The 27,363-nt window shown below is 40.8% G+C and overlaps 1 protein-coding gene across 7 annotated transcripts in view; it reads left to right on the forward strand.

Moving 5' to 3' along the window:
- The first annotated feature begins 373 nt into the window (after positions 1-373).
- The window catches only part of LOC149261409 (uncharacterized), a 130,948-nt gene continuing 103,958 nt past the window's right edge, over positions 374-27,363 (forward strand). The window contains exons 1-4 of one of the 7 annotated variants that reach the window (XM_089422206.1): positions 374-672; positions 2,154-2,425; positions 17,938-18,116; positions 18,209-18,340. In XM_089422206.1, coding sequence (XP_089278332.1) covers positions 17,971-18,116; positions 18,209-18,340 — 278 coding nt within the window. In that variant the 5' untranslated portion in view covers positions 374-672; positions 2,154-2,425; positions 17,938-17,970. Of the gene's footprint in view, positions 732-2,150; positions 2,426-17,937; positions 18,117-18,208; positions 18,341-27,363 lie in introns of those variants that run through there. The other 6 variants (XM_089422201.1, XM_089422213.1, XM_089422210.1 and 3 more) reach the window with 6 other exon arrangements.

Here is a 27,363-nt window from a genome sequence, read left to right on the forward strand (position 1 = left end):
AAGCCTCGAGATGAGAGTGATCCCTCCCTAAAGAGCTTGTTGACTGCTGAACTTAATGATGTTGATCATGATGACATGGATGCTGATGAGTGATGACATGACTTGAGGAAGCCAAACCAATAATTTTGATACTTGCTCAGTTTCACCTTTTTTAAAGAATTTTCTATTGCATATGTGGAAATACCTTAAGGCTAATTTTAAATATAATATGACAATTGAATCTTGAACATATAATATATACCTATTATCCTCTATTATCACTGTTTTATTTTTCTTGAAATATTTCAAAATTCAAATTTTATATAATATATAAACAAACTATCATATAGTATATACCTCGACGAACCCACGCACTTTGTTTCAAAGAGTAACGGCCCGTTCCCGTACCCGAACCTGAACCTGAGTTTGCTGGCAACTTAAATTTATTTGAAGTTGATGGGAGGGGTTAAGAACCCATACAATTTGCCAGCCAGCACTGACGTGGAGAAGAGCAAGGCAACTTTTTGAGGGTTTTCAGTGGTTACATTCAGACTTTGAGCTTCTTGAATTCTCTTCACGAACCTTTGGGAAAACCCATTCCATTTGACTTCGCTTTTTTGGCGGCTACCTTTGTGAAAGAGCGGAATGAAGCAGCAGCAGAGTCCGAAGGCTGTCTGAAGGTGCCCGTGTATGGTGAGGACCCGCAGCTTTTCCTGTGGAGGGCTGGGAGAAAGTAGAGTTGAGTCATTAGAGTGAGCAGAATCCAAGCATCGAGCCTTTCATAACGATAGGAACTTGAGTTTTAGTATACAATTGGTACTTTTATGATTCATTGGATGTGTGTTACACTTGTTTTTTTATTATCTTGTGTGTATCTGTACATTTGTTGGTCTGTTTGTTTGACTGTATATGCATATGTTTTTGTGCTTTCCTTTTTGTGCAAATATCATTTTTTATTTTATTTTGGAGAATATAATCCCTCGCTTACATATTAGGCATTTCAAGTGAGACACTGGTAACTTGCCAGCACCTCAGAGTTCTCACCCCTCTTTTCTAGTTTTCTTGATGGGGAATGATAATTACTACTAGCTGAAATACCAGGAGGTAACCCCAAGGGGTTGGGTGAGATTTGATCCTGACATGTTTGTGAAGTTATGCACAAGAGCATCTAACAATCAAGGCTAAATGGGGGCTTTGTGCAAATAATATTTTGTTAAGTCATAATCATTCATATAATTTTCTTGGTGTTGAGCTCCATCATTCCAGCATATTAATGCCCAGGGAATTTAAGAATACATTTTAAATTGTCAGCCCAGGATGCCTAAGCTTTCAAGATGCCATGCACTGTATGTGCAACTATAAAGGTTTACCAATTGGAATCTTAACCCTATTGTAGCAAATGTTGAATTAAACCATTATGGAGAATGACAACTAATCTGTCTACTGAAAGAACTGAGACTTTGCAAGAATGAGTTGCCCAGCAGCACACCAGTGATGCACCCTTTTGGCTTCTTGACACCAGTCGTGCAGGGGATAAAGGATTTGCAGAAAATAACTAGCAACTAAAGTCATGCCAATACCAAGTCCATAGAAAACTAGCAGCATGCCCTTTCGAATTTTTGTGTCTTGTGGAAATGAATTGAGATTGTAGAAAGAAATGACAGTAACTAACCACAGAACTGAAGCAAACTTGCAGAATTTAAAGTCTAAGTTGATCACACAGTGGAAATAAAAGTGCAGAATCAAAATCTAAGTTACAGCAAGAAGGGATTCATCCAGCAATGTGTTCCAAGAGTGGGCCTTGTTGAAATTTTGTCGCTATGGTTGGTTTTCATAACTAGAGTTTGTAGCCCTCCAAATATATATGTTATGATAAGTACAAATGTGGTTTTCATGTGGACTTCAGAAGGGTTTTTTTAAAATTTAAATTTTTGGCACCAAAATGATCAAGTCGGCCCATCATTAAGTGACACCCATTCGGCCTCACCAAAGACTATAAATATACCACTTGTTCTCCTCCTCTTGGCATTTCAGATTACATCACCACACACAAATTGTATCTTCTGTTCATCTAAGCGAAGAAGACACAAGACAAGAAAGCCGAAGTTGACCAGACAGTCCAGCATTTGACTGAGCGTCTTTTTTCTCTCTGTTTGACCTCGCATGTGTAGAAGACAGGCCAAATTTCTTCTGGGCAAATCACAGGGCAGCGGACCAAGTTTTTGAGGTGAAGAAGAAGGCCGAAATTTGGCCTCGCAGATCAGACTTGACCGAATCCTTTGGGCAGCAGTTTGACTTGAAAGAAGACAGTTTGAACCAGGGTTTTGTTGTTATTCTGTTTGACTTTAGTTTTTACTGGAAAGATCAGATGTATCGCTTGTTGGATCGAATAATTTCTCTAAGGAAAGGGTTGCTGAGTTTTTCTCTAGAAAAGGATTTTCCCAAGGTAAAATTTGTGTTGTCTTTATGCATCATTGTTCTAATGTGATCCCTATTGTCTTATTGTTTTTCTGTGGTTGAATTTCTAAAGTATAATTGTTTAATGATAAACTGAAAGTGTTAAAAAGAATGTCAATATCATTAGCAGTTGGACACGCTCGAGCCACGAATTGGACATGTGTCGCTCGAGAATCGTGTCCGCCACGTGGGATTTGGGACACGAGGGGGGAGGATGAATCCCATTTCTTAGTTTCAGGAATTTGTGCTTGTACCACACGTCCTGTCTCCATCTTGAATGACACAACTCTCGATCCTCAGATCTCCAACTGACTTTTGTCGCCCAACACCATGTGCAATTTCGAGTCCCATTCAGCTAGAGTCTTGAAAACCTCGTGTGACCCTGTCATATGCTTCGTCGCACCACTGTCCACGTACCATCCATCTTCATTGACAATACCCTGGGAGAAATGAGAAATCATAGCAAAGTCCTCCTCTTCCAATCTCTTGGAGAGATCATCTATCTCAGCTGAAGTGGCAACACCGACGACTTGCTTTCCTTTCCTCTTCTCCTCATCTCGCTTCTTCTTCATTGGACATCTCGACGAATAATGACCCATCTCGCCACAGTTGAAAAAACTTGACTTTACTCAAGTCCTTTTTCTTGCCCTTCATTCGCGTTGCAAGTGCCATGTCATCATCTGAAGCCTTCTTCTTCAGATGAAGATCCTCTTCTTGTAACTCTTCCTGAATGAAGCCATCCCAAAACCTATCCCAGTTTGGCAGCTTCTCCCTGGCAACGATCCCTTTGATGAAGGGCTTCCAATCCTCGGTGAACCCTTTCAAGGCAATCCTTACCATATCTCCATCTGAGGTAGACACACCGATGGTAGCGAGCTCATCTTTGACCTGAGACAATCTCGTCAAATACGAGGTCACGCTTTCACCCTTTGTCAGCTTGTTGGACTTCAACTTATCCTCCAATAGTTCTTGTTCTTATTCTGGAACAAATTTTGAATAGCTATCCACATCTCACGTGCATTGTTCTTCCCGGACAATTTAGGTATTAGGGCATCCTTCACACCATCTAGGATGATCAATCTCGCCCTTGCATCCAAATCTTCATATATTTCCAACTCCTCAGGGTCAGTTGGCTTCTTGATCTTTTTCTCGGCAAAATCCCAAAGCCTTTTGACCTGCAAGACCAACTTGATCCTTTCCTTCTAAGGACTATAGTTAGACAACCCCTCCAACCTATCCTCATACCGGAGACCTACTTGCAACTTCGACATTGTAGTGAGCCCTTCACTTACAATGTGACCAACTCCCTCTCATGTTGTACTTCGTTGCGCACAACTCTGATTTACTTACTTCCAAAGTAGCTCAGACACCCTCTGATACCATGTTGAATTTCCACGACCTTGGGTCTAGGTTAGAGTCTTAAAATCACTGATGCTACCAAACCAAGAATCTCAACCATAAACTACTTTGCACAACAGAAATATAAAGCAATAAATCACATATGCACAAATATACACGGTTTTTAACAAAATTGTACAATCCCAATCTTCGTTATACTAAACAAACTAAGTAATACAACAGTCTATGGTTTACAAGATACAATGACAAACTTTATTGTGCAACTTTAATATCGTATCTTGTCCTGCCGGTCCTTCGCTCTCGTACTGCTCACTAGTAGTGCCTTAGTCCATCAAGGCTCCTACACATTGAGACTCCAAGAGGGCTACCTCCTAACAATGCTGCAAAACTTTTGCTGCATGTACACGAGCTCATCAACTGCTCTCTAGGCTGGCCAATTCCCGAGCTTCAATCGGCCAATCTAGTAGTCACTTTCGTTTATCAAAGTGTTGCTCTTTAGGCTGCAAACTTCACCTAATCATGCACCAACAATGTCCTTCTTATCTGCTGCTCTAGGGCAATTTTGGGTAGCCAACATACTGCCCTCCAATCAGATCAATGGTACCCAATCACTGTTGGCATTATGATACAGGTGTTGTCCTTGATGGCAACTCACTCAGATGACAGATCATAGTGCAACATGTCAATAGCAAAGAATTAATGATTAGACTACAAAGAATGAAGAAAGAGAGGTATAGGCAGGTTCACCTTGACAAAGGAGTGTATACACGCGGGTTAACAGACCAAAAGGAGCATATAACGTACACACGCACTTTCACAGAATGGAAAGCGCGTATATATTGGAAAACTAAGTTTTGGTCCAAGGTATTTGGTCCATGGTATTTTGATCCATGGTATTGGTCCAAGGTATCTGGTCCGAGGTATTGACCCTAAGTATTTGGTCCAAGGTATTGGTCCTAAGTGGCCAAAGTGTTGAAGTATCGAATATCTGATGAAGTGTGAGATCTAGTATGTAGGTTATTGGGTTATGGTGCATTGCTGGATCTGAACCAAGGATGAACCTTAGCTTATGATGAGAGATCAGATCTAATGATGGATCGGGAACTTAATGCGTAAAGTGAACTATCATTATGTGTTATTGTTCATGTATATTCTAGATTTGAATACTGACGCATATATTATTCTGTAAATGATCTGGTCTCGGTATAACTAAAGTCTGGAATAGCTGCAGAATTTTGAATTTATATTTGCAGATATATACGCTGGTTGGCTTTGAGTAAAGCGCGTATGCACGCAGGTTCGACACATGGAAGTAGCGTATACCTTATAAAATATGTTTTAGTTGCTTTTGTTTGCTGTTGCAGTGTTCTGGTTTCTGGTTACTTTATTCTGGTGACAACATTCTGAATGATTAGATTGATGTGTTATCAAAGTGATTGATTGATTCGGTTGTGGTTGGTTCAAAAGGAGATTGGTTGATGCAGATATATTTGATGATTGAATGATGTTGTTGATGGACCCAGTCTGAAAATTTACGAAACGTGGTCCCTAGTAGAAAAAAGAAGGTTGTAGCCTTTTGTAGGCTAGCACCTATGTACTAGTAAACACATCAGCTAGTACAAGAGCTAGGGGGTTGTAGCTCTCTTCTAATAAAAGCTGGAGAACGAGAGAAGGTTGTAGCTTTCTGCAGGTAGAACCCTGCGTATTGGTATAAGACTGCACCAGTACAAAATTGTAAACAGAATTTTCTTATTATTAAAAGAAGACAAAGACGACAACAGTAGGTGGTTTTTACCCACATTGGGTTTCCACTTTATATCTTGGTGTTCTTGTGTGTTGCTTATGTGTGATGCTTTATTCTGCTTTTACTGCACTGTCTAATGAATACCTGATATGTTGATTAAAGTTCAATACATGATAATTTGGGTAAATCTAAAGATCTCTGCATATACGTTGGTTGCATTAAGTATAGTTGCGTATACACGCTAGTTCACTGAGCTGAAGTAGTGTATACAAATCAGTTTTGAAAGTTAAATTATTGATCTGATAATACTGATTCACCCCCCTTCTCAGTATTATTTCCAACAATCATGTCACTGCGAGATATGCTCCTAAGAAAGGCTTCTCACTCTCCAAGTCAGCCTTTCTAATTGGCTCCCACAGGCTGCAATGTCACGATCCAAAACTGACCCAAAAACGTGGGTCCAACACACATTCAATGTTGCTGCTATACTATTGTACTGCTGTCCCTGGTTAGGGCAAGTGCATGCTGCAACAACCCTTCAAAATTCACCCTAACAGTCTCCTTTTTGCTGCGGCCTAGGCAAGGTGAGATGGCCTCCTTGTGGGCTTCTGTTTTGGGCAAATGGCAGCCCTTAACAGCCCAACGCCGGCCTATTTTGAAGAGGCTAGGCATGCGGCCTACCTCAGTTTCTGCAACACCCTAACAACCCTCCAAAACAGTCACTTCTCACCTCTTTTCTGCCCTCAAACAGATCTGCAAACACCCCTAGCAGTCTCGACCTTCTAACTCTTCTCCTCGGCCTCCTCCAACACTTCGGTCACCTGAAACAACCCTAGAAACAATCCTTTCCCTTCGCTGTTCCTTCCCTTTAGTTGTTGTGGCTTCACAGAGATATCCAAGCTCTTCTTCCTTGTGTGTGTTGCACTTTTTGGATGCTCTAAAACAATGCCTCCACCCTCTTTTTATAGCCTAAAGAAGGGCTCCAACGAATTACTGAAGAGACCCTTCTATTGGAGTGATTTACATCAAGCCTACATGACTTGAAAACCAATAATTAATTTGTCAACTTCAAAAATTCATTTCTCCACTTCTGCAACTCGGAATTCGACGATTCTTGAAGCGTTAGATTCATCTTTCCGCCCTCTATTGTTTCATGCCATCACATGTAGTAATGTGCCTCCGGCATTGCCCCAAACATGATTGGGTGCGAAACCCCAAACTTGGGTTCCAAGCCCACAAGTGACCCTTATGGTGTTTGCCCTCCAAACCCTAAACCCTAAGGCTTGGTGTACCTCCCAAGCTACACAAATCAACACTCCTTAGCGAGGGAGGTACTTCCAAGACTAGGAAGTGTCACTGTCACTGCTGGAAGCACCCTGCTTCTTCTTCTTATCCTGTAATGTCTTCCACTCTTTGCATGATTCCTTCTTGGCAGTTGTAGGAGCACCCTTGCTCCCCATTGACCACACGCTCTTCTTGGACTGCAGAGTCTCCCTATGAATCTGTAAGTTCCCTCTAGAACTAGACTCCCTTTGAGTCTCTGGAACCTAGACCTTCTTAGGAAGGCATACCTTCTTCTCGGGATCCCGTACCTGCTCCTCTGGAGCCTGCACCTGCACCTGCTCTTGCTTCTTTGGAACCTGCACCTGCTCCACCTGCTTCTTTCCATGATCCACAGGCTTGCCTGTCAACTTGTAGAGACCATGCTCTCTAACTCCGAGTATAATCCCATCGGACTTAAAGCCTCTAGGCCTGAGTCTTGCCTTCCATCCTGGAACAAGACCTCAAACTCTTTCTTCTCGACCATCGAGATGGAAATCACGCTATATTTGAGTCCTGGTACAAACAATACATCCTAGACCCACATCACACGTCCTATCTCCATCTTGAATGGCACAACTCCCGATCCTTATATCTCCAACTGACTCTTGTCGCCCAACACCATGTGCAACTTCGAGTCCCATTCAGCTAGAGTCTCAAAAACCTCATGTGACCCTATCATATGCTTCGTTGCACCACTGTCCACGTACCATCCATCTTCATTGACAGTACCCTGTGAAAAATGAGAAATCATAGCAAAGTCCTCTTCCAATCTCCTGGAGAGATCATCTATCTCAGCTGAAGTGGCAACACCGACGACCTGCTTTCCTTTCCTCTTCTCCTCATCTCCCTTCTTCATCGGACATCTCGACGAATAATGACCCATCTCGACACAATTGAAACACTTGACTTTACTTAAGTCCTTTTTTCTTTGCCCTTCATTCGCGCTGCAAGTGCCATGTCATCATCTGAAGCCTTCTTCTTCAGATGAAGATCCTCGTCTCGTAACTCTTCCTGAATGAAGCCATCCCACAACCTATCCCAGTCTGGCAGCTTCTCCATGGCAACGATCCCTTTCATGAAGAGCTTCCAATCCTCGGTGAACCCTTTCAAGGCAATCCTTACCATATCTCCATCTGAGATAGACACACCGATGGCAACAAGCTCATCTTTGACCTGAGACAATCTCGTCAGTTACAAGGTCACGCTTTCACCCTTTGTCATCTTGTTGGACTTCAACTTATCCTCCAATAGTTCTTGTTCTTATTCTGGAACAAATTTTGAATAGCCATCCACATCTCACGTGCATTGTTCTCCCCGGACAATTTAGGTATTAGGACATCCTTCACACCATCTAGGATGATCAATCTCGCCCTCACATCGAAATCTTCATAAATTTCCAACTCCTCAGGGTTAGTTGGCTTCTTGATCTCTTTCTAGGCAAAATCCCAGAGCCTTTTGACCTACAAGACCAATTTGATCCTTTCCTTCCAAGGATTATAGTTAGACAACCCCTCCAACCTATCCTCATACTGGAGACTTGCTTGCAACTTCGACATTGTAGTGAGCCCTTCACTTACAATGTGACCAACTCCCTCTCATGTTGTACTTTGTTGCGCACAACTCTGATTTACTTACTTCCAAAGTAGCTCAGACACCCTCTGATACCATGTTGAATTTCCACAACCTTGGGTCTAGGTTAGAGTCTTAAAATCAGTGACGCTACCAAAACAAGAATCTCAACCATAAACTACTTTGCATAGCGGAAATATAATGCAGTAAATCACATATGCACAAATATACACGGTTTTTAACAAAATTGTACAATCCCAATCTTCGTTATATTAAACAAACTAAGTAATACAAAAATCTATGGTTTACAAGATACAATGACAAACTTTATTGTGCAACTTGGATATCGTAGCTTGTCCTGCTGGTCCTTCACTCTCATACTACTCACTAGTAGTGCCTTAGTCCATCAAGGCTACTACACATCGAGACTCCAAGAGGGCTGCCTCCTAACAATGCTGCAAGTCACTTCTGCTGCATGTACACGAGCTCATCAACTGCTCTCTAGGCTGGCCAATTCCCGAGCTTCAATTTGCCAATCTAGTAGTCACTTTCGTCCATCAAAGTGCTGCTCTTTAGGCTGCAAACTTCACCCAATCACGCACCAACAATGTCCTTCTTGTCTGTTGCTCTAGGGCTACTTTGGGTAGCCAACATATTGCCCTCCAATAAGATCAATGGTACCAATCACGTCACTGCGAGATCTGCTCCTAAGAAAGGCTTCTCACTCTCCAAGTCAGCCTTTCTAATTGGCTCCCACAGGCTGCAATTGTGAAAATTTGGAGACCCAAATTCCCTACTGCAGCAAATTGATATTGCTTCTCCTACTTGTTAATTCATGCTAGTTATTTGACTGTGTTACACTCTAAATATCAAAGTAAATACAATTGCAGCCTTCACAACATAAATAATATGCGGAAACAAGAACTAAGCAAGAAGAAATAACACACACACAAGTGACATTGGTGTTTTTGGACAAATGTCCCCAGAAAAACCCAATGTGGGAAAACCGATGCAACAATTGAGGGTTTGTATTATTATGCAGTTATTTTTGACTACAATTCTTCGGATTCCCAAATTGGCAATCCTATACAGAGATCTAACTGAACAAAAAGTGTTAGCCTCTCTCATAAAACAATAATAAATCCAAAAATAAATAAATAAATTAAATATTCCAAGTTGGGAATTTGTGCCTAACTCTTGGGTTGTTCCTCTAAGATAGGAGTTAGTTTAGGTAACTCCTATATTGGTGTGTGTCTGGTGAGAAATTATCTCAACCAAAAGTGTCTAAGATAGCATGCACTATCTTGAGAACACTGTCTCTCATCTATTTATTTGTAACACTATATTCAATTTTTTTAATGAATGAAAATGTGAGAGAGAAGCATGAGGCTTCAGCTTTTTTCCGCCAATATTTTGGGTCTGGTTTTTATGTGTGCTTTATCTATTTGTCTGAGTTAATTTCTATTTTCAATATGTGGTATCGGAGCTTTTTTGGTTCTTAGGGCCTATGTGAGTCTATCAGCGTGAAGATCTGTGAAGCAATTGTAGCATTGATCATTGAGCGTCGAAAGGGCTTGGCGTTGAGGACGGCTCGTTGTTGAGGAGGAGAGCCGAATATGGATGTATTCTCACTGAGTATACCTCCACATAAAGGTGCCCGTCAATTGATGTGAAATTTTGCTATTAGAACAGGCCCGGCTCCGGCCACGGAATGCGTGCAGCGAGCGTGCACCATCCGATTCTAAGAACGGGACAATTAAATCATCCAGCCATGATAGGCATGTACACATCCGGTATACGGCAGACGGATACACAGTGATTATAGACTCACCATTCCGTTTCATTGATTGGGCGAAGCAATACGTATTTTGAATGTGATTGGCAGATCTGAGGTTATTAACAGACTCACGAGCTTCATCAAAACAAGCCCATTTCAGCGTTGTGGACATTAAGCTTGAAACCCTTGAGGGGTTTTCTGCAATTTTGGGGATGACTTAGCAAAGTATGTGAAGGGATAAATAGGGCGCCACCAAATGCCATATCTGTGACCGATCCGTGCTTTATCCAGGCGCTTTTGGAGGTGAAGCGAGGTGAAGGGGAGTCATTTTAGTCTTCTGGTTGAAAACCAATGGGAAGTTCTCGGTGTAATTCCACCCTCTGTAACTTATTTTCCTGAGGAGCCTGTTGAGAAGTCAGTGTTGGGTCCATTGCAGAGGTCATAATTGCATTTTTGAGATCGAGCTGATGTGTTGAGAACGGAAACCGCCATTGAAGACTACAACATGTCCAACAATGAAGGCGAATATCGTGCCAATTCTCGATATCGTGGTATTGCCATTCAATCCAGCGTGTTAAGTGTTTCACTGTGAAATACGTTATGGTGCAACGTCTAGCAAATTATTGCTTCTTTATTCTCTGTCAAAATTAGTCTGTATTGAAATCATATCCAGTGTGGACGTATTTATTTCTCTGTGATGCTGCTTTGGTTTCATTTCCATTTTAATATGTGAAATCACCGTGTCAAATGTTAGATTTATTGCTGGATCTAACCTGAAATTGAAGCAAAAGTCGTTGCGGGAGGAACGTTTCCTGTTTTGGAAGACCAAGACTAGTAATCATTGAAGAATGTCCAGGCTGCGAAATAAATATCGCAAAAGATCTGCGTAAAGAGGAATCAGTCCACGCCTTTTGTTCTTGTGAACCACCAAATCTTGAGCCAACTTGAGATGATCACGAGTGTAAAATGATAAAATTTTGCTTCTACTCTCCTTGCTAACCTGTGACAATATCGGACACCTCATCTCTGCGATTGTTCCAGGTCTCCTTGACTACATTGAGAACTTCTGCCATGGGAGGCCTATCGTCTCTGAAAGGCTGAACGCAGCGATAGGCTATATCTAGCACCGTTTTGATGGACTCCAAATCACGAGCATCGACAGCCTCTACGATCCTGGGATCCACGATCTTCTTCACGTCCGGGTCTCCGCCTCTCATGAACATATGCGTCGAGTAAACAACCGACTCGGCCCCGCCGGAGGGCGTGTTGACGACTGCCTTCTGGCCGGAAATCAGCTGCAGCAGAACGATTCCGAAGCTGTAGACGTCGCTGGCCTCGGTCAGCTTGCCGCGCGTGAAATACTCCGGGTCGAGATAGCCCGTCGTCCCCTTGATCTCCGTGGAGGCGTGTGAGAAATCCGGGGCGATGAGCTTCGAGATTCCGAAGTCCGACAGCTGATCAAATATTTTATTAAAGTTATCATTTTACACTCATTAAACTTAAAAGTGTGAACGTGAATTCACCTTTCATAAAGTGATTTTATAAAATCCATAAAATTGTTTTTTAATGGAAGAAAGGTAAATGAGTGAGAGTGGATTTACTTGACATGAAATTGGAGATGCATTTTTATATGCATGAAAGTGCTGAGATTGTGAGTTGAAAGGTTGGTATTTCGCTCTTTGAAATTGAAGAAATAAGGAGTGTTTCTATTTGTATTTGGAGTGATAAGGTGCATTACATTTTGTAAATTTGAAGAATATTTTGTGGAGATATAAGTGTATTATTTTGTATTTGGAGTGATAAGGGAAAGTTGTTGTAATTCAAATTATTGTTTTACTTTGAGAGGGATCGTGTCACTATCCGTTCAGATTTTGAAGGCGATTTGTTTCAAAGGGTCGTTAGCTTGGCATTATCATTGCTTCATATGTACTCAGTGATTAATAAAGATATCATTTTTTTGGTGTTGATGTGTCCTAGATCCGCCCGAAATTGAATAAGGGGATCTAAGGTACACTATGTGTGCTTGATGGCGGATGTGTTTTATGGATTCATGTTTTTGCTTTTTGATCTGTGTCTAGTTGTGACACATCAATAATTTCATCTAATATTGCATACATAAAGCAAGCACAACACATAGCTGCAAGATCAACACTACAACAAATAATCAAAGTTTTCAACATCGGCATTCTACCTCAACAATCAAATTCACTCAATGTAATCAAGTTCATGAAACTGCAAACTCCAACATTTCAAAGCAAAGTCTACATCACTACAATCAAGTTAATGAATCTGTAAACTTCAACGTTTGAGAGCAAAGTCTACATCAACATTCTTGCAAACAAATTTAAGAACTTGTAAATCAAATTCCAATTACATTGAATTGTAAGGGTGCATTCTCGGTTGAAACCGACACCCAAGTCTTGAATTGAGTCAAATTGAATTCATTGTAGTGAGTCATTAAAATCATTGTAAGCTTTTTTGGGTGCATTTTCGACAGTGTTCGACACCCTTCCTTTAAGCAGAATCTAGTGAATGCACGAATTTTAATTCTAAAGCACACAAGCAACAAGTTCACATCTCCTGCAAGCGAGCGTGAGTACTCATTCAAGCAATTTGCGTCAAGACAGTACAAAGTTCAAACCTTCAAGCGAGCCAGAGTGAAGTTCATCAAAGCAACCAAACAAGTTCAACTCTAACACCAATCAAGCAAGTTGAGATCGACATCAAGTGAGTGTGAAGTCTTCAAGTAAGGCAAATGAGCATTTATGCAAACACGATCATCATCAAGCGAGCGTGAATTCCAAAGTTTAAGCAAGAAAGTTCTACAACTCTAGCAAGTGTTCCTAGCAAGTGCAATAAGCAAAAAATCAAGCGAGTGTGCCATTCAAGTCCCATAGCAAGCGAGCATGTCATTCAAGTAACAAAATCAAGTGAAACATTTCAAAGCACGACATCTACGACAAGGGAGCCTGACTTCAAGTGAGCAAGTTCAGATGGCGCACCATATTCAGTGGTTAAACATTCTTCATAGTTTGATCATCTCCAGTGATGAAGACATGGTGCACATCAGCAAAGAAACTCTTGCTGATCTTTCACAGCATCTACAACAAACACATGAAACCATTGAGTTTCTTCAATTAGAGTCGCAAATACAAAGAGATGAGCTACAACAAAAGAGTGCTTCTTCCAAGTCATTCAACCAAACAGATGAAGATAAAGATGTTGATTCCAAATCACTCATCCAAACAACTTCAAGTGTCGAAGTTGTTCATGATCAAATTCAAATTTCTTCCAAACCCATCATCAAGCCCTGGGAAGAAATTCAAAATAACAAGAATCGACGAGGCTTAGGATATGTCACTGATGACACCAACTTACATATCCCAGATTATTCCAAGCCAATTAAGTTCGTGAGTGCAGGATTTCTTGAACAACACACCTCAGCAGGTTCTGAGAAAGTTGCAGTCAAACAGAATTGCACACAACCTGAAGTTGAAGTCCAACCGAAGTGTTCTCATTGTCAAAGAACCGGTCATATGGAAGATCAATGTTTTGATCTCCATCCTTGTTGCCATTGTGGCAAGCCCAATCATTCCTCAGAAAAATGTCGCAACCAACAAAAATTAGCCAGATTGAAGATACATTATGAATGGATCGATCCTTGGGAATGGTCATCCACAGTCCAAAGATTGTCTCAGTTCTACAACCGACTACACTCACACATAGTGCAGCCAGCAGTGAACTGATGATGGTACTCTCATGCAATTGAACGAGGGAGTACAACAGTGAAACTCTCCTACACCTGAAGGGGGGGAGTTCAAATATATTTTGGAGAAGATTGTCTCTCCTTTCAACTGACAAAGGGGGAAAAATGTCAATGAAATTGACAAGTGGTTGTCAGACTGAAAGTCTCGACAACATCAGCGAAGCAGCCAGTGGGCATCTTCATCAGCCAGTGGGCATTTGTCATCAGCAGTGAGCATCAGCAAATTCGCCAGTGGGCGATCGACAGCCAAAGCAGCTTTCATAGCAAAAGCAACATTGAGTTGTTTTTCGACATCTTCAGCCAGCGGGCGATCATCATCAACAAATACGCCAGTGGGCGTTCATCAAATTGTGTCAGTGGACATCGGATGTTGTTCTCAAGCAAAGGACAGTTGGATCCTTTTGCGGCTTGGCACGTGATGAAGTTGTCAAGCAATATTCATAGATGAATCAGGCATGCAGCTGATTCATGTTCTCTTCAGATTTGAGTTTTTTCCAGCATCCAGTTTTGGCGGTTTTTTCAGGCAATATTTTTGAGGATCAACATGAGAACTTGGAAGATGGTTCCTTGTTCTTATTTTGGATTTATCATTGAAGGGGGGAATGTTAGCCTCTCTCATAAAACAATAATAAATCCAAACATAAATAAATAAATAAATTAAATATTCCAAGTTGGGAATTTGTGCCTAACTCTTGGGTTGTTCCTCTAAGATAGGAGTTAGTTTAGGTAACTCCTATATTGGTGTGTGTCTGGTGAGAAATTATCTCAACCAAAGGAGAAATTATCTCAACCAAAAGTGTCTAAGATAGCATGCACTATCTTGAGAACACTGTCTCTCATCTATTTATTTGTAACACTATATTCAATTTTTTTAATGAATGAAAATGTGAGAGAGAAGCATGAGGCTTCAGCCTTTTTCTGCCAATATTTTGGGTCTGGTTTTTATGTGTGCTTTATCTATTTGTCTGAGTTAATTTCTATTTTCAATAAAAAGATAGTGAGATGATCTCACCTTGTCACTGGGAAATCCGGCACTGATCTGCACTGGAGATGAGCCTCTGTGCTGTCTCTATGCAGTCTCTGCGCAACACTGCGTCACACCTACCCAGCTACTGCATCATTGCTGCTGGGACTGCACTGCACCTCCTCTTGATCTTCTGCTCGCTGTAAACTTCAGCCCTCTGTCCTTCGGTATCACACCCCAGATCCGACACTAGATCCCGACTATTCCCAACAGAAATATGGACTCCCTCTGAAGCTCTGTGTTGCCACAACGTAGCTCTATGCTGCCTCTGCGTGGCCCAACGCCGCCTCTCCGGACTACTCTCTTCCTTCTTTGCCTTGCAGTCTCCGGATCAGGAAAACTTCCTGCAAAAAATTATCCCTGCCCCTCACTGCAAGAAATCTTTTCAATCACCTTCTCCAACAACTGCGACACTGTTCTCTTGAGAAAATCGATCTCTGATCTCTCACCCGATTTGTTTTCCAAATGCCCATCAAACCTCTTCTTATAATCTTCTCGTTAATCAATCAACGACCCAAATTAGATTCTAATCAATGGCTCAAATCATTTTGACTTGATCCTCGTCTTCTTTTAGAAGTTTCACCCCTAGTTTAATTAATACCCTTTAATTATTTTAATTTTCTAAGTTTAGACTTAGACATCCATTAAAAATAATTAATTATTTTAATAAAACTGTCTCTGGGTGGAATTTCCCAAAACGATATCTGGGTATTTTGGAATACATGTGTCCTAGCCTCCCTGCAAATTTTGAGGCTTAGAACACATCTGATGCTACTAGAAATCAACAGCAATGTCACGATCCAAAACTGACCCAAAAACGTGGGTCCAACACACATTCAATGTTGCTGCTATATTACTGTACTGCTGTCCCTGGTTAGGGCAAGTGCATTCTGCAATAGCCCTTCAAAATTCACCCTAACAGCCTCCTTTTTGCTGCGGCCTAGGCAAGGTGAGATGGCCTCCTTGTGGGCTGCTGTTCTGGGCAAATGGCAGCCCTTAACACCCCAACGCTGGCCTGTTTTGGAGAGGCTAGGCCTGCGGCCTACCTCAGTTTCTGCGGCACCCTAACAACCCTCCAAAACAATCACTTCTCACCTCTTTTCTCCCCTCAAACAGATCCGCAAACACCCCCAACAGTCTCGGCCTTCCAGCTCTTCTCCTCGGCCTCCTCCAGCACCTCGGTCAACTGAAACAGCACTAGAAACAGTCCCTGCCCTTCGCTGTTCCATCCCTTTATTTGCTGCAGCTTCACAGGTATATCTGAGCTCTTCTTCCTTGTGTGTGTTGCACTTGTTGGATGCTCTAAAACAATGCCTTCACACTCTTTTTACAGCCTAAAGAGGGGCTCCAACAAATTAGTGAAGAGACCTTTCTATTGGAGTGATTTACATCAAGCTTACATGACTTGAAAACCAATTATTAATTTGTCAACTTCAAAAATTCATTTCGCCACTTCTACAACTCGGAATTCGATGATTCTCGAAGTGTTGGATTCATTTTTCCGCCCTCTATCGTCTCATGCCATCACATGTAGAAATGTGCCTCTGGAATTGCCCCAAACACTATTGGGAGAGAAAGCCCATACTTGGGTTCCAAGCCACAAGTGACCCTTGTGGTGCTTTTCCCTCCAAACCCTGAACCCTAGGGCTTGGAGTACCTCCCAAGCTACACAAATCAACACTGCACAGAATTTTTGCAGCACACTGCACAGGTTTCTGCAGCGCACTGGATTTGTGTTGTTTAACTTGCTCTACAGCATAGATTGTTAGCACTCAACAAATGATAAATATTCAAACTGTAAAAATTAATTCAAAATCACCATAAAAGCTGCCAAACTGGTCACATTGCAAAGATTTACTGAATAATACGCAAGTGGTTATTAACTTATTATAGATGGTTTAGGGAATCCAAGGGGTACAAAACGGGTAGGTTGGAAGTTGGAACTCAAATATTCATGAAATAGGCCAAAAGATGAGCAAAATAATAGATATCCGGGACTCATCACTTGGATCTTTCACCAATACGGTAAGCATGCTTTTCAGTCTTATAGGTCAGTGTGTGTAATGGAACTGTGATATTTTCCATAGAACATCCAAGAAAAGACACAGAGATTTACATTAGGAAGTATTATATCTAGTGTATTACAGTCTCAAGTTGTTTAATATGTTTGTAGTCCTTTCTTTTCATTGTAATTCATTTCAAATATCATAAGTTTTTGTAGTGTTTGTGATGATATATCTCAGTTATCTAAATGATTTGCCAGATAGAAATGAGATCTCAGGAGTTAATTTAGAAAATTTGTGTATATGTTTTATAAAAAGAGAGTTTAAATGTTATTGATTTTATACAAAAATTTAACAGTTATGGGTTCATGGACACAGTATTTCATATTTTTCTTTGCATGTATGTGATTTGAGCGATTAATTGGAGGTCACCCCTGCCAACCTACTGCTTGCATATAAGTACTCATTCTGGTCAAGATACAGTAGCAAGTACAACGCAGCAATTTTTTTTATTGTGGAACATAGTAATTGCCATGATTACACTGGGTTCGTTAAAATATAAAGGCCTTTTAATGTTTATCTATTTTATAAGAGTATTTTAGCAATTGAGTAAAGGTTCAAATACAGGCTATTTCATATTTGGTTTGCACGTAATTTGAGAGATTAATATGAGGACCGAGATTGCCCTGCTAGCCCACTGCTTTTGTATGGTTATTCACTCTTGTCAGGTCAAGATATAGTAGTAAGTAGAAAGCAGAAAATCTACTACAGTAAAATATAGTCATTGTCATCATAATTATAGCAGCATTGAGATTTTGGGTATCCATATCAAACTCTGATTTATTTCACTGATAATACAAGCCGTTGGCATATGTTTCTTATAATATTGTTTAGTCAAATGCCTAAAATTATTTTGAATTTTTGATTTCTCTGAAGCTTGCAGTTTGGCATCTTTAAGTCCTCTATATTATGATGGATGTCCCTTCCTGCCCTGCATTGGAGATTGACTGGGGAGTTTCTGCTGAATTATCGGACTCAGATTATGATGCAGATGACTTTGATGAAGAACTACAGTCACTTTATTTTTCCGATCGTGTTCCCAAACTGCAGTTCAGGTATGCACAGTTTTCCAGTGAATTAATTTTTCCAGGCATCTGTTTACCATATCTTTTGTTGAAAGAAGATCTGATCATTTGCATGCTTGCAGAAAAGATGTTTCTGTGGCACGTTGGGATGGGAAGAAGGGTATGGCAGAAGTTATTGTACGGAAGGGAAGGATGTGGTCAACTACTGGAATTATTCGAAAAGAGAAGTTGTTCTGTCATATAGAAGAGGTCATGTGAGCCCCTTTTGCCTTTTTGAACTCTTAGTGAGCTCTCAACTATGGTATTGGAATATTAGTAGCTTTTTAACTATGGTAGATTTTTTTTTCCTTGTTGGAAGTGCTTCTAGTAATGATGCCAACTGGGCATCTAACTTCCCCAATAAAAACATGGTGGCCAAATTTGTTCTTGGATCGATCTAACATGCTTCTCTCTCATGGATCTTAGGTCTCTGGTGAGATCTTTTAAATAATTTGTCCCCACAACACAACACTTCGAGTGCTTTACAACTCCCAAAGAAAAATTAACAACGCTAAATCCCCCGCCTACTTCAAATTTCATAGCCCCGTAAGCACTAGGGCTTCACCACCTTCAAGCATGTGTTCGAGGGCTTGGAACCACCTGCCTAGGCGAAAAGGAGCTAAGGCCTTTCGACCCGACCTGTTGACATTTCCCTGTTATAACACAAAAGCTTTAAACCTCAAACTTTAACACACGGCGCTTACTTTGATTCAGTCATATGGGTTTTTAACACCTCTTTGATGCTAGTTTTTCTTCCAAGGCCGAATAGCTCTTATTCAACCTGAAGATCTTTTGTACTAGCATGTTGATCCGTGCATTTGGAGATTCGCCCTTCACTCGACTTCACACTTGATTTGACTGCTAGATGCTTTGTAACCCTGGATGTGGTTCAACAATCCGCCCATCCAAAGTTTGCTTGGCGTAATAACCTTCCAACCAGACCTGATGTTGTCATGACCAGATACAACGTTATGCCTCAATTTGGGGTCCATGCTGGATAAAGATTTTGATCTGGCTGATCTAGGGATATGGGTGATCCACTCCTTTACTTATTGAATAGCCAAATGTCCTGTGAGTTGGATAACACTTTGCAAATGCTTCAAAATACAGTGTCCTCGAATGAAATCCACCCGAATATGGTTTGATTGGCCCGAATATCCTTACTCAATCCATTTGCTTTAACACCACACTCACTCTTCATGTGGAAATCTGGGATCCGACTTACAAAGGGGTTTGTTGCAAAATCAAAGGTTTGGGCTAGAACCATGCCAGGTGGAACCTTGACTCCAGTGGCAATCTTCACTTCAGTTGATGAAAATTTTTAACTTGTTTTTTTCACTAAGTCCTTCGGTATGTTGTTCTTGACTCCGATAATGGATAAGCCCCGAAACAACAACATCTCGTCGATAACAGAGGATTGGCTTGCGAGCTTAACTTCACAACTACTTAATCTATTTCTCTGCCCTTCGTAATCATGAATCCTTTCATCAAATTAAGCTTACCTCTGCCTGTTTTGTCCTGCACATCAGCTCACCTGCGAGGACTCGACTGTGTACACACAGTCTCGAATTAACATAGGATCTGTACAAGTTTGGACTAATTCACATGATTATTCGACCTCTCTTGGTCCCTTAGCCTCTCTTGGCTATCTCCTTTTCTCTTCTCTTCTAGCAACTTACTTTCATTTCCAAAGGTCAATTATATACAACAATGATGGTTTGTTAAGATTCACTAATGGTGGATCTAATCCCTCATATAAGGAAAATATAAAATCTAAGCCTAAAACCTCTAACTCCTTGACAAATCTCTCCAAATAGTGTTTTAAATGTCGATGAGGAAATAATTTCTCATTTCCTAAATCTCTATTTCAACAAGAAAATCAAATCCCTATATTTAATTACTAAAATTTGGCTTAAATTAAATTAAGGGAACCCACTCCTTTAGTAAATGTGACAAAACCTCCTATGTCTTGTTGACTTGGAGAAATGCTCCCACATCAAGTAGCATGCCACAAGGGCCTTCATCACATAACACAAACTTCTTTTGGTTTAGACGCTGAGTTTAAGGGGATTATTCTGTCAAATATGCTTGGGATTTGAAGCTAGGTTCATTAACATACCCTTAGGGTGGGGAAGACCACAACAAGAATGGATCTTTAGGGGATTGCTTGAAACTCTTCAACCTCATTAGTCAATTGTTGGTGCTTGGTTTAAATGCTACTTATATTGACAAAACTATCGTTATAAGATTAAATCATTAATGTATGCTTTATTCATCGAAATAAACATAGACAAATTGAAAAAAGAATTGAATTCTCAATTTTCTAAACGTTGTTGCTCTTTTGTGATCTATTGAACAACCTCATACATTTTGTTATATATATATATATATATTATTTAGTTATTGATGTACTTTATTTATAATATCGTTTTATCTAATGAATTAAAAATGAGGTCGTAAGTTGTGTTGTTTAAGTTAAACTTAAGACACATTAATTAAAAGTTATGAATTGGGCATTATGTAATTGACATAACTTATGTCCCTCTCTCTCACGCATGTATTATGATATTACACCAATGAATAATATCATCTAAGTATCTTTCTATTCCCTTTTTTGTGTTATCAACTTCCCTTTGAATTTTGCATGACTTTATGACATGGTATCAGGGCCATAAGGAAGGGTGTCTGGCGAGGCACAACTAAAGATTGCAAAAGATTGTGTAAGGCACAAAGAAGGAGATGATAAATTGTAAGAGACAAATTGAGATAAGATAAGATAATTTAATTAATGTCTAAGAAATTACCACAAAAGTAGATCAATGGGATTACGTTAAATTTCCATGAAACTCTGCAACTACTTAGTGAATCACTGGAAACTAGGCAATTGAAAACTGAAACCAAATTTACTTTCACCAAGATACAGAGTTTCTTAACAAATTAGAAGTAACAAAATAAAAACACCAGAGATAAAAACACATCACACAAATTGACATGCTTGTTTACTTATGAAACCAAATAGGGAAAACCTGCTTCCTTGGTTGTGGTATTGTATTGATTGTTCTTGAGCAATTGGATCTATTACAAAGCAATCTGTCTCTAAGAAAGCATTCTGCTTCTTCTAACAAATCTCAGTGGATACAATTGTTTTCGGCCTGCCTTGATCACAACTTGATCTTGGCCCTTTAGCACATAGTTGTTCCCTGCTGAATACCTTGACTTGCTCTGCTAATCCCTTGATCCTACTCCTATTCTCTTGCGCACTTGGCAACCCTATTTCTTAGCGCAAATCCCTTATTTCCTAGCGCAAGTTTGGCTCCTATTTCCTTGCACAGTTGTGCCTCCTATTTCTTAGGACACAAGCTTCCTCAAATTGGCGCCCAATCAATCTCCTAAATTATTGCACACTAGTAATCTCTTATTTCTTAGGTCACAAGCTCTTTGTGCTCTCCACAATCAAGGATACATTCACAAACTCGTGAACTGTATTGTCTCACAAACCTTGTGTACAAAACTTATGATTTCTTTTGCCTTCGTCCTCCTCTTTATAGACCCAATTTGAGCATGCAAGGGGCCTAGCTCAATTTAGAAACTTGAGTTATGATTGATGAGTTAACTGAGAGTCCAACTAATTCTCTCTCCAATCAACACTTGGAGTATTAACTCGTTCTTCCTTCAATGAAGACTGAAGACTAACTCGCTCTAACTGAACTTGCAATTGCCACCTCATTTTGTAGTCAAACTGATGAAGACTCCACTTAACTGAAGCCCCAACTCTATGCATGCCATCTTGATGATTATTCCAGTAAAATTTAAATAAACTCACCCTAACTGAAGTCTAACTCATGAGCTCGCACTCGTAATGAGAGAAAGACAATTCGAGATCTTCATTGGCTAAGGTACAAGCCAGAAGACCTTTGCTCGCTACATTTTCAACAGTCTCTCTTAGCAAGGAAGGTACTTGTGGAAGAACATCCTTCACATGGATCTGTCTCCAACACCACCCCGTTATTCGTTGTTGTAGCTACTCCCTCTAAACTAGAAGACTTCCCTACTTCCTACTGCATAATCTGATCTGAAGACCTGCTCCTTCCAACCATGCTCCTAGGATGCACCTTGTACACCCCAACTGAGCCTACTATTGATTTTCCCTCTGGCTCTGAGTCTATCAACTCAGTAATTAGTGCCATATACCGGGTGTACCTCTATGGCTGCTTACTCTGCCTGAACATAGGGCTAGGGGTCTCAACTCGCTCTTGGGCCTCCTGATTGGCCCACTTGGCTCTCCTCCTCCCTATGCTGGGAGTCGCTGACTAAGTGGCTGCCTCCACTCGTCCTGGTCTCTTCTCCTCATCATCATGCTGGTCGGCCCACTTGCCAACTAGTTGAGACTCAAATTGTGATATTGGTTGAGGCTCCTTCTTGGGAGCTCTAACCTGCTTTTGCTGTAAGGACATCCTCAAAGCTTTCCTCTCCTCAACCCTTCTGTCTCTACTCTGTGCACTTCTTGCCTTGCTGCTCAAGGCTGTGCCTATCTCAACTTGTAGTAGTTACAAATTCTTCATCCTCACACCTATTTGCTTCTTACACCTAGAAGCTAAGTGCTTGAGGTAAGCCTTACCTCTCCTGAAGATGACATCATAACCCTTGTTCTCAAGGGTAGCTACTGAAACAAGGTTATTCTTCTGGCTTGGAACATAGAGGATATCTCTGAGATGGAGAGAGCTATGTGACTCCATCTCAAAATTGACAGTACCAACTCCCCTAGTTGCATACTTGTCATCATCTCTAGCTCAATTCTAAATTGCATGTCCTTCTCCTTCAGTTGATTGAAATAATTCTTGTTTCTAGTCATGTGGAAGGATGCTCCTGAATAAATATACCATACATTGTTGTTTGGTGAGCTTGCCATGCAAGCTATTAATGAGAAATCTTTCTCGAACTGAGGAGAAAACACATCTACCTTAGCTGATGCAACCACATGATCGTTATTGGACTCCTTCTTCCGATTAGGACACTTAGTGGCATAGTATCTAAACTCATGGCAATGGAAGCACTTGATCTTGCTTAGATCCTTCTTCTTCTTCTTGTCCTTTTGACTGGACTTGACCTCTCCTTGGCCCTTCTTGCCCTTGGCTTTGCTACCCTTTCCTGCCAGGGAAAAGTTCTCATCCTTTGTCAGAGCTGATCGCCTAGCTCTCGTCCCTCTTTGGATTTCTTCTTGAATGCAATCACTCCATAACCTTTCCCAACTCGGTGGATTTTCTCTGCCATTCACTGCATCTTGGAAATTTTCCCATGACTTATAAAGTCCTAATAGCGCAAGACCCACAAGGTCTTTATCTATTACTATCTCGCCCACTCCATCTAGCTCATCTCAAACCTAGGTGAACTGGGAAAGATACATAATGATGGGCTTTTCTTTGCTCATCTAGATATTTCTTAGCTTGTGTTTGAGAGCAAGCCTCCTGGCATCACCGGAACCCTGATATAGATCTAAGATGGCTTTAAGCATCTCATATGTCGTCTTCTTCTCACGGAGAGGAGGAATAATATGGTCTCTAACACCCTCAAGAATGATCCTCCTCGCCTTGGTGTCATTCTTATTATGCTAGATCAACTGTTGGGCATCTTGAGGTGGCACTATTTGTTGCTTCACAAACTTGAGCACCCCATTATCTTCCAACACTACTAAGATTCGCTCCTTCCATGATTAGAAGTTCGAGGCTACATAATACATATAGACTGTGATCTGCCCTTAGCCTTAGGAACGCCATACTGCTATCCAGAGAGATCCTCTTCAAACTCTAGCGCAAGCCTTCTACTTGATCTGCGCTATTCACTAATTAGTCAATCTGATGTCGATCTTTATATTGATCTTTGATGTGATGACATGTTAAATTTCCATGAAACTCTACAACTACTTAGTGAATTATTGAAAACTAGGCAACTGAAAACTGAAACCAAATTTACTTTCACCATGATACAAAGTCTCTTAACAAATTAGAAGCAATGGAATAAAAACACCAGAGATAAAAACACATCACACAAATCGCCACACTTGTTTACTCAGGAAACCCAACAGGGAAAACTTGCTTCCTTGGTTGTGGAATTTTATTGATTGTTCTTGAGGAATTGGATCTATTACAAAGCAATCTATCTCTCAGAAAGTGTTTTGCTTCTTCTCACAAATCTCCGCAAATACAATTGATCTCGACCTACCTTGATCACTGCTTGATCTCGACCCTTTAGCACACAACTATTCCCTGCTGAATACCTTGACTTTCTCTGCTAATCCCTTGATTCTTCTCCTATTCCCTTGCGCACTTGGCAGCGCTATTTGCTTGCGCAAATCCTCTATTTCCTAGCGCAAGACTTGCTCCTATTTCCTAGCGCAAGTCCTATTTCCTTGTGCACTTGTGCCTCCTATTCTTAGGACACAAGCTTCTTCAAATTTGTGCACAATCAATCTCCTAAATCCTTGTGCACTTGTGATCTCCTATTTCTTAGGACACAAGCTCTTTGTGCTCTCCACAATCAAGGATACTCTTACAAACTCGTGAACTGTCTTGGTCACAAACCTTGTGTACAAAACTTATGATTTCCTGTGCCTTCATCCCTCTCATTGTAGACCCCAATTCTAGCATGCAAGGGGCCTAACTCAATTTAGATACTCGAGTTTTGATTGACGAGTTCATTGAGAGTCCAACTGATTCTCTCTCCAATCAACACTTGGAGTATTAACTCGTTCTCCCTTCAATCAAGACCAAAGACTAGCTTGCTCTAACTGAACTTGTAACTGCCACCTTGTACTGTAGTCAAACCGATGAAGACTCCACTTAACTGAAGCCCCAACTCTATGCATGGCATCTTGATGATTATTCTAGTAAACTGGAAATAAGCTCATCCTAATGTTAGTTTTTGTAGCATCGGATGTGTTCTAGCCTTGAAATTTTGTGGAGAGGCTAGAATACATGAGACTTTCAAAACCCAAAAATCGTTTCTGGAAATTCCGCCTAGAAATGAATTAATTAGATTATTAACCAATTTTGTAATATTTCCTAAGTCTAAACTTAGGGAATATGGTTAATTAATCAGAATTAATTAAGTCAAGGTGTGAATGTTCTAGAAACTCACACGGATTGACTTCAAGTTAATCCTAGCCATTGATTAAGATTTAATCTTGGCCGTTGGAGTCCCAATAGATGATTATAAGAAGAAGTCGATGGAGTCTTGGAGAGCACACTTGAGTAGCAGTTTCTTGTGTAGATCTAGCTAGCTGCCATAGAGTTCGAGCCAGAGAGGGACGCAGTGTCAGTGAGGTGCAGGGACAATGATCTGGAGGAAGATTTCTAGATTTGGAGAGGCAGTAGCAAGAGGTTGAGTTATTCCTACTGCAAGAATGTGAGTGCAAGAAAGCACAAGTGCAGGAACGCGAGTGCAGGAATGGGTAAGTGCAAGAACGCGCAGGTGCAGGAACGCGAGTGCAGGGAGCACGGGTGCAGGAAGCGCGAGTGTCGGGGTTGCTTAGGGAATATCTCTGCCGTATTTTCTTGCTGTTTGGATTGCTAGTTGGGCATCCGTAGATGTACTCAGATTTCACTGCTGCATAATAAAATAAAACCCTCACTACTGCACCGGTTTTCCCAAGTTGGGTTTTTCCGTGGACCATTGTCCATAAATAACTGTGTTATTTTATGTGCGCTAGCATTTCTTCCAACGTTTATTCTTCTGCAGTTTTGTTTGTGTAGGTTGCAGTGTGAGTTATTGAGTATTTGTTGTAGGAAACAATAAATGAATTGTTAGTTAAAATAAAAATTAGGAGAATAATTTCCAGTTGCTGCAATAGGATTCGGGTTTTCGAATTCTCACACCTAACTGAAGTCTAACACACGAGCTCACACTCATATTGACAAAAAGACAATTCAAGATCTTCACTATAGCTAAGGCACAATCTAGAAGACCTTTACTCGCTACATTTTCAACAAAGAGTACAACCAATATGAATACATTGTGGGAGTGCTAGCACAACTCGTAGAAAATGCCAAAAATAATACAAAGAAAGGAACCTACATCAGTATAACATCAAAACATATTTATAAAATCGTGACAAAGGTCAATGATACAAACACTAAGTGAGTTTGTTCAAGACTAGAAAAGTGGACAACCCAACCCAAGAACCTGTCGGGAGAGAGAATGAGAGGTAGATTGGATGATGAGCTAATGATGTCAAGGTCTCTTGAGTCTGAGGGTGAGGGGGTTGAATTGGTCATTGGCTTGCTTAGTGTTGTAGGAACCTCCCCCAATGGATCTAGAGGTAGATTCACATACCGTACTGATCCGCCTTCGATCCTTTGGTGGAACCACGGATTGTGGATCTGAAAATCGGATTTGTAGTTCTGCCATTTTTGGGCATTTCCTAAAATTTAGGATCCGTGAGGCCCTAATTCGCGTTTCCGTTGGTTGGATCCACGGACCCGAAAAGGATCGGCCGTGGATTGGCCATGGATCTCGAGTGGATCTGTCATGGATCGCGAGTGGATCCGAAAGAAGGTGGACAGTTCCACGTGGGGGCCATCTTTTTTATTTTTTCTTTTGCTTTTGATTTGGGTTTAGGGGGTGTTTAAGTGGGTTGAGGGTGAGTTAGGGAAAAGAGAGGATGAGGTTAAAAGAGAGAGTGAAGAAGGAGGAGCTTGGAGAAGTAAAGAAGAGAGCTTGGGGGAGTGAAGAAGGAGGAGCTTGGAGGAGTAAAGAAGAGATGTCATTTACAATAGGTAAGTGAAAATCCCAAACTGCGTCATTTTTTTGTCATTCTTTTTTGTATTTTTCTCCTCCCTCTCGTACTCTTTCCCATTCTTTCTTCTTGCTCATTTTATTGTAGGTGATATTCCAAAATGGTGTTCTTTTGGCTTATATGTATCATTCCACTTTTGGTATTGATGATGTTGGTGGGGAGTAGAAATAGAAGGGAAAAAGAAGAAAAGGATAGTGGTCCCCATATGAGTGACCCAATGTATGATGAGGAGGAAGGGTTTGAAGAGGAAGGGGATGAAGAGGGCATTGAAATGCAAGGGGAAAAACTACATTGACACCCTTGTGGAATTATGTGACCAAACTTGAGGGGGGAAAACGTTGTGGAAGCTACAAGTTTTTGTGCCCTCATGATTATCATGGAGGAAAACCTTATTGTGGTTGATATACCCGTGTGAGGAGACATCTTTTTGGGGTGCTAGACAATGAT

The sequence above is a fragment of the Pinus tabuliformis genome, chromosome 6 (assembly GCF_031772625.1).
Source record: "Pinus tabuliformis cultivar Carrire ecotype Pingquan chromosome 6, CPIR1, whole genome shotgun sequence".
NCBI lineage: Eukaryota > Viridiplantae > Streptophyta > Pinopsida > Pinales > Pinaceae > Pinus > Pinus tabuliformis.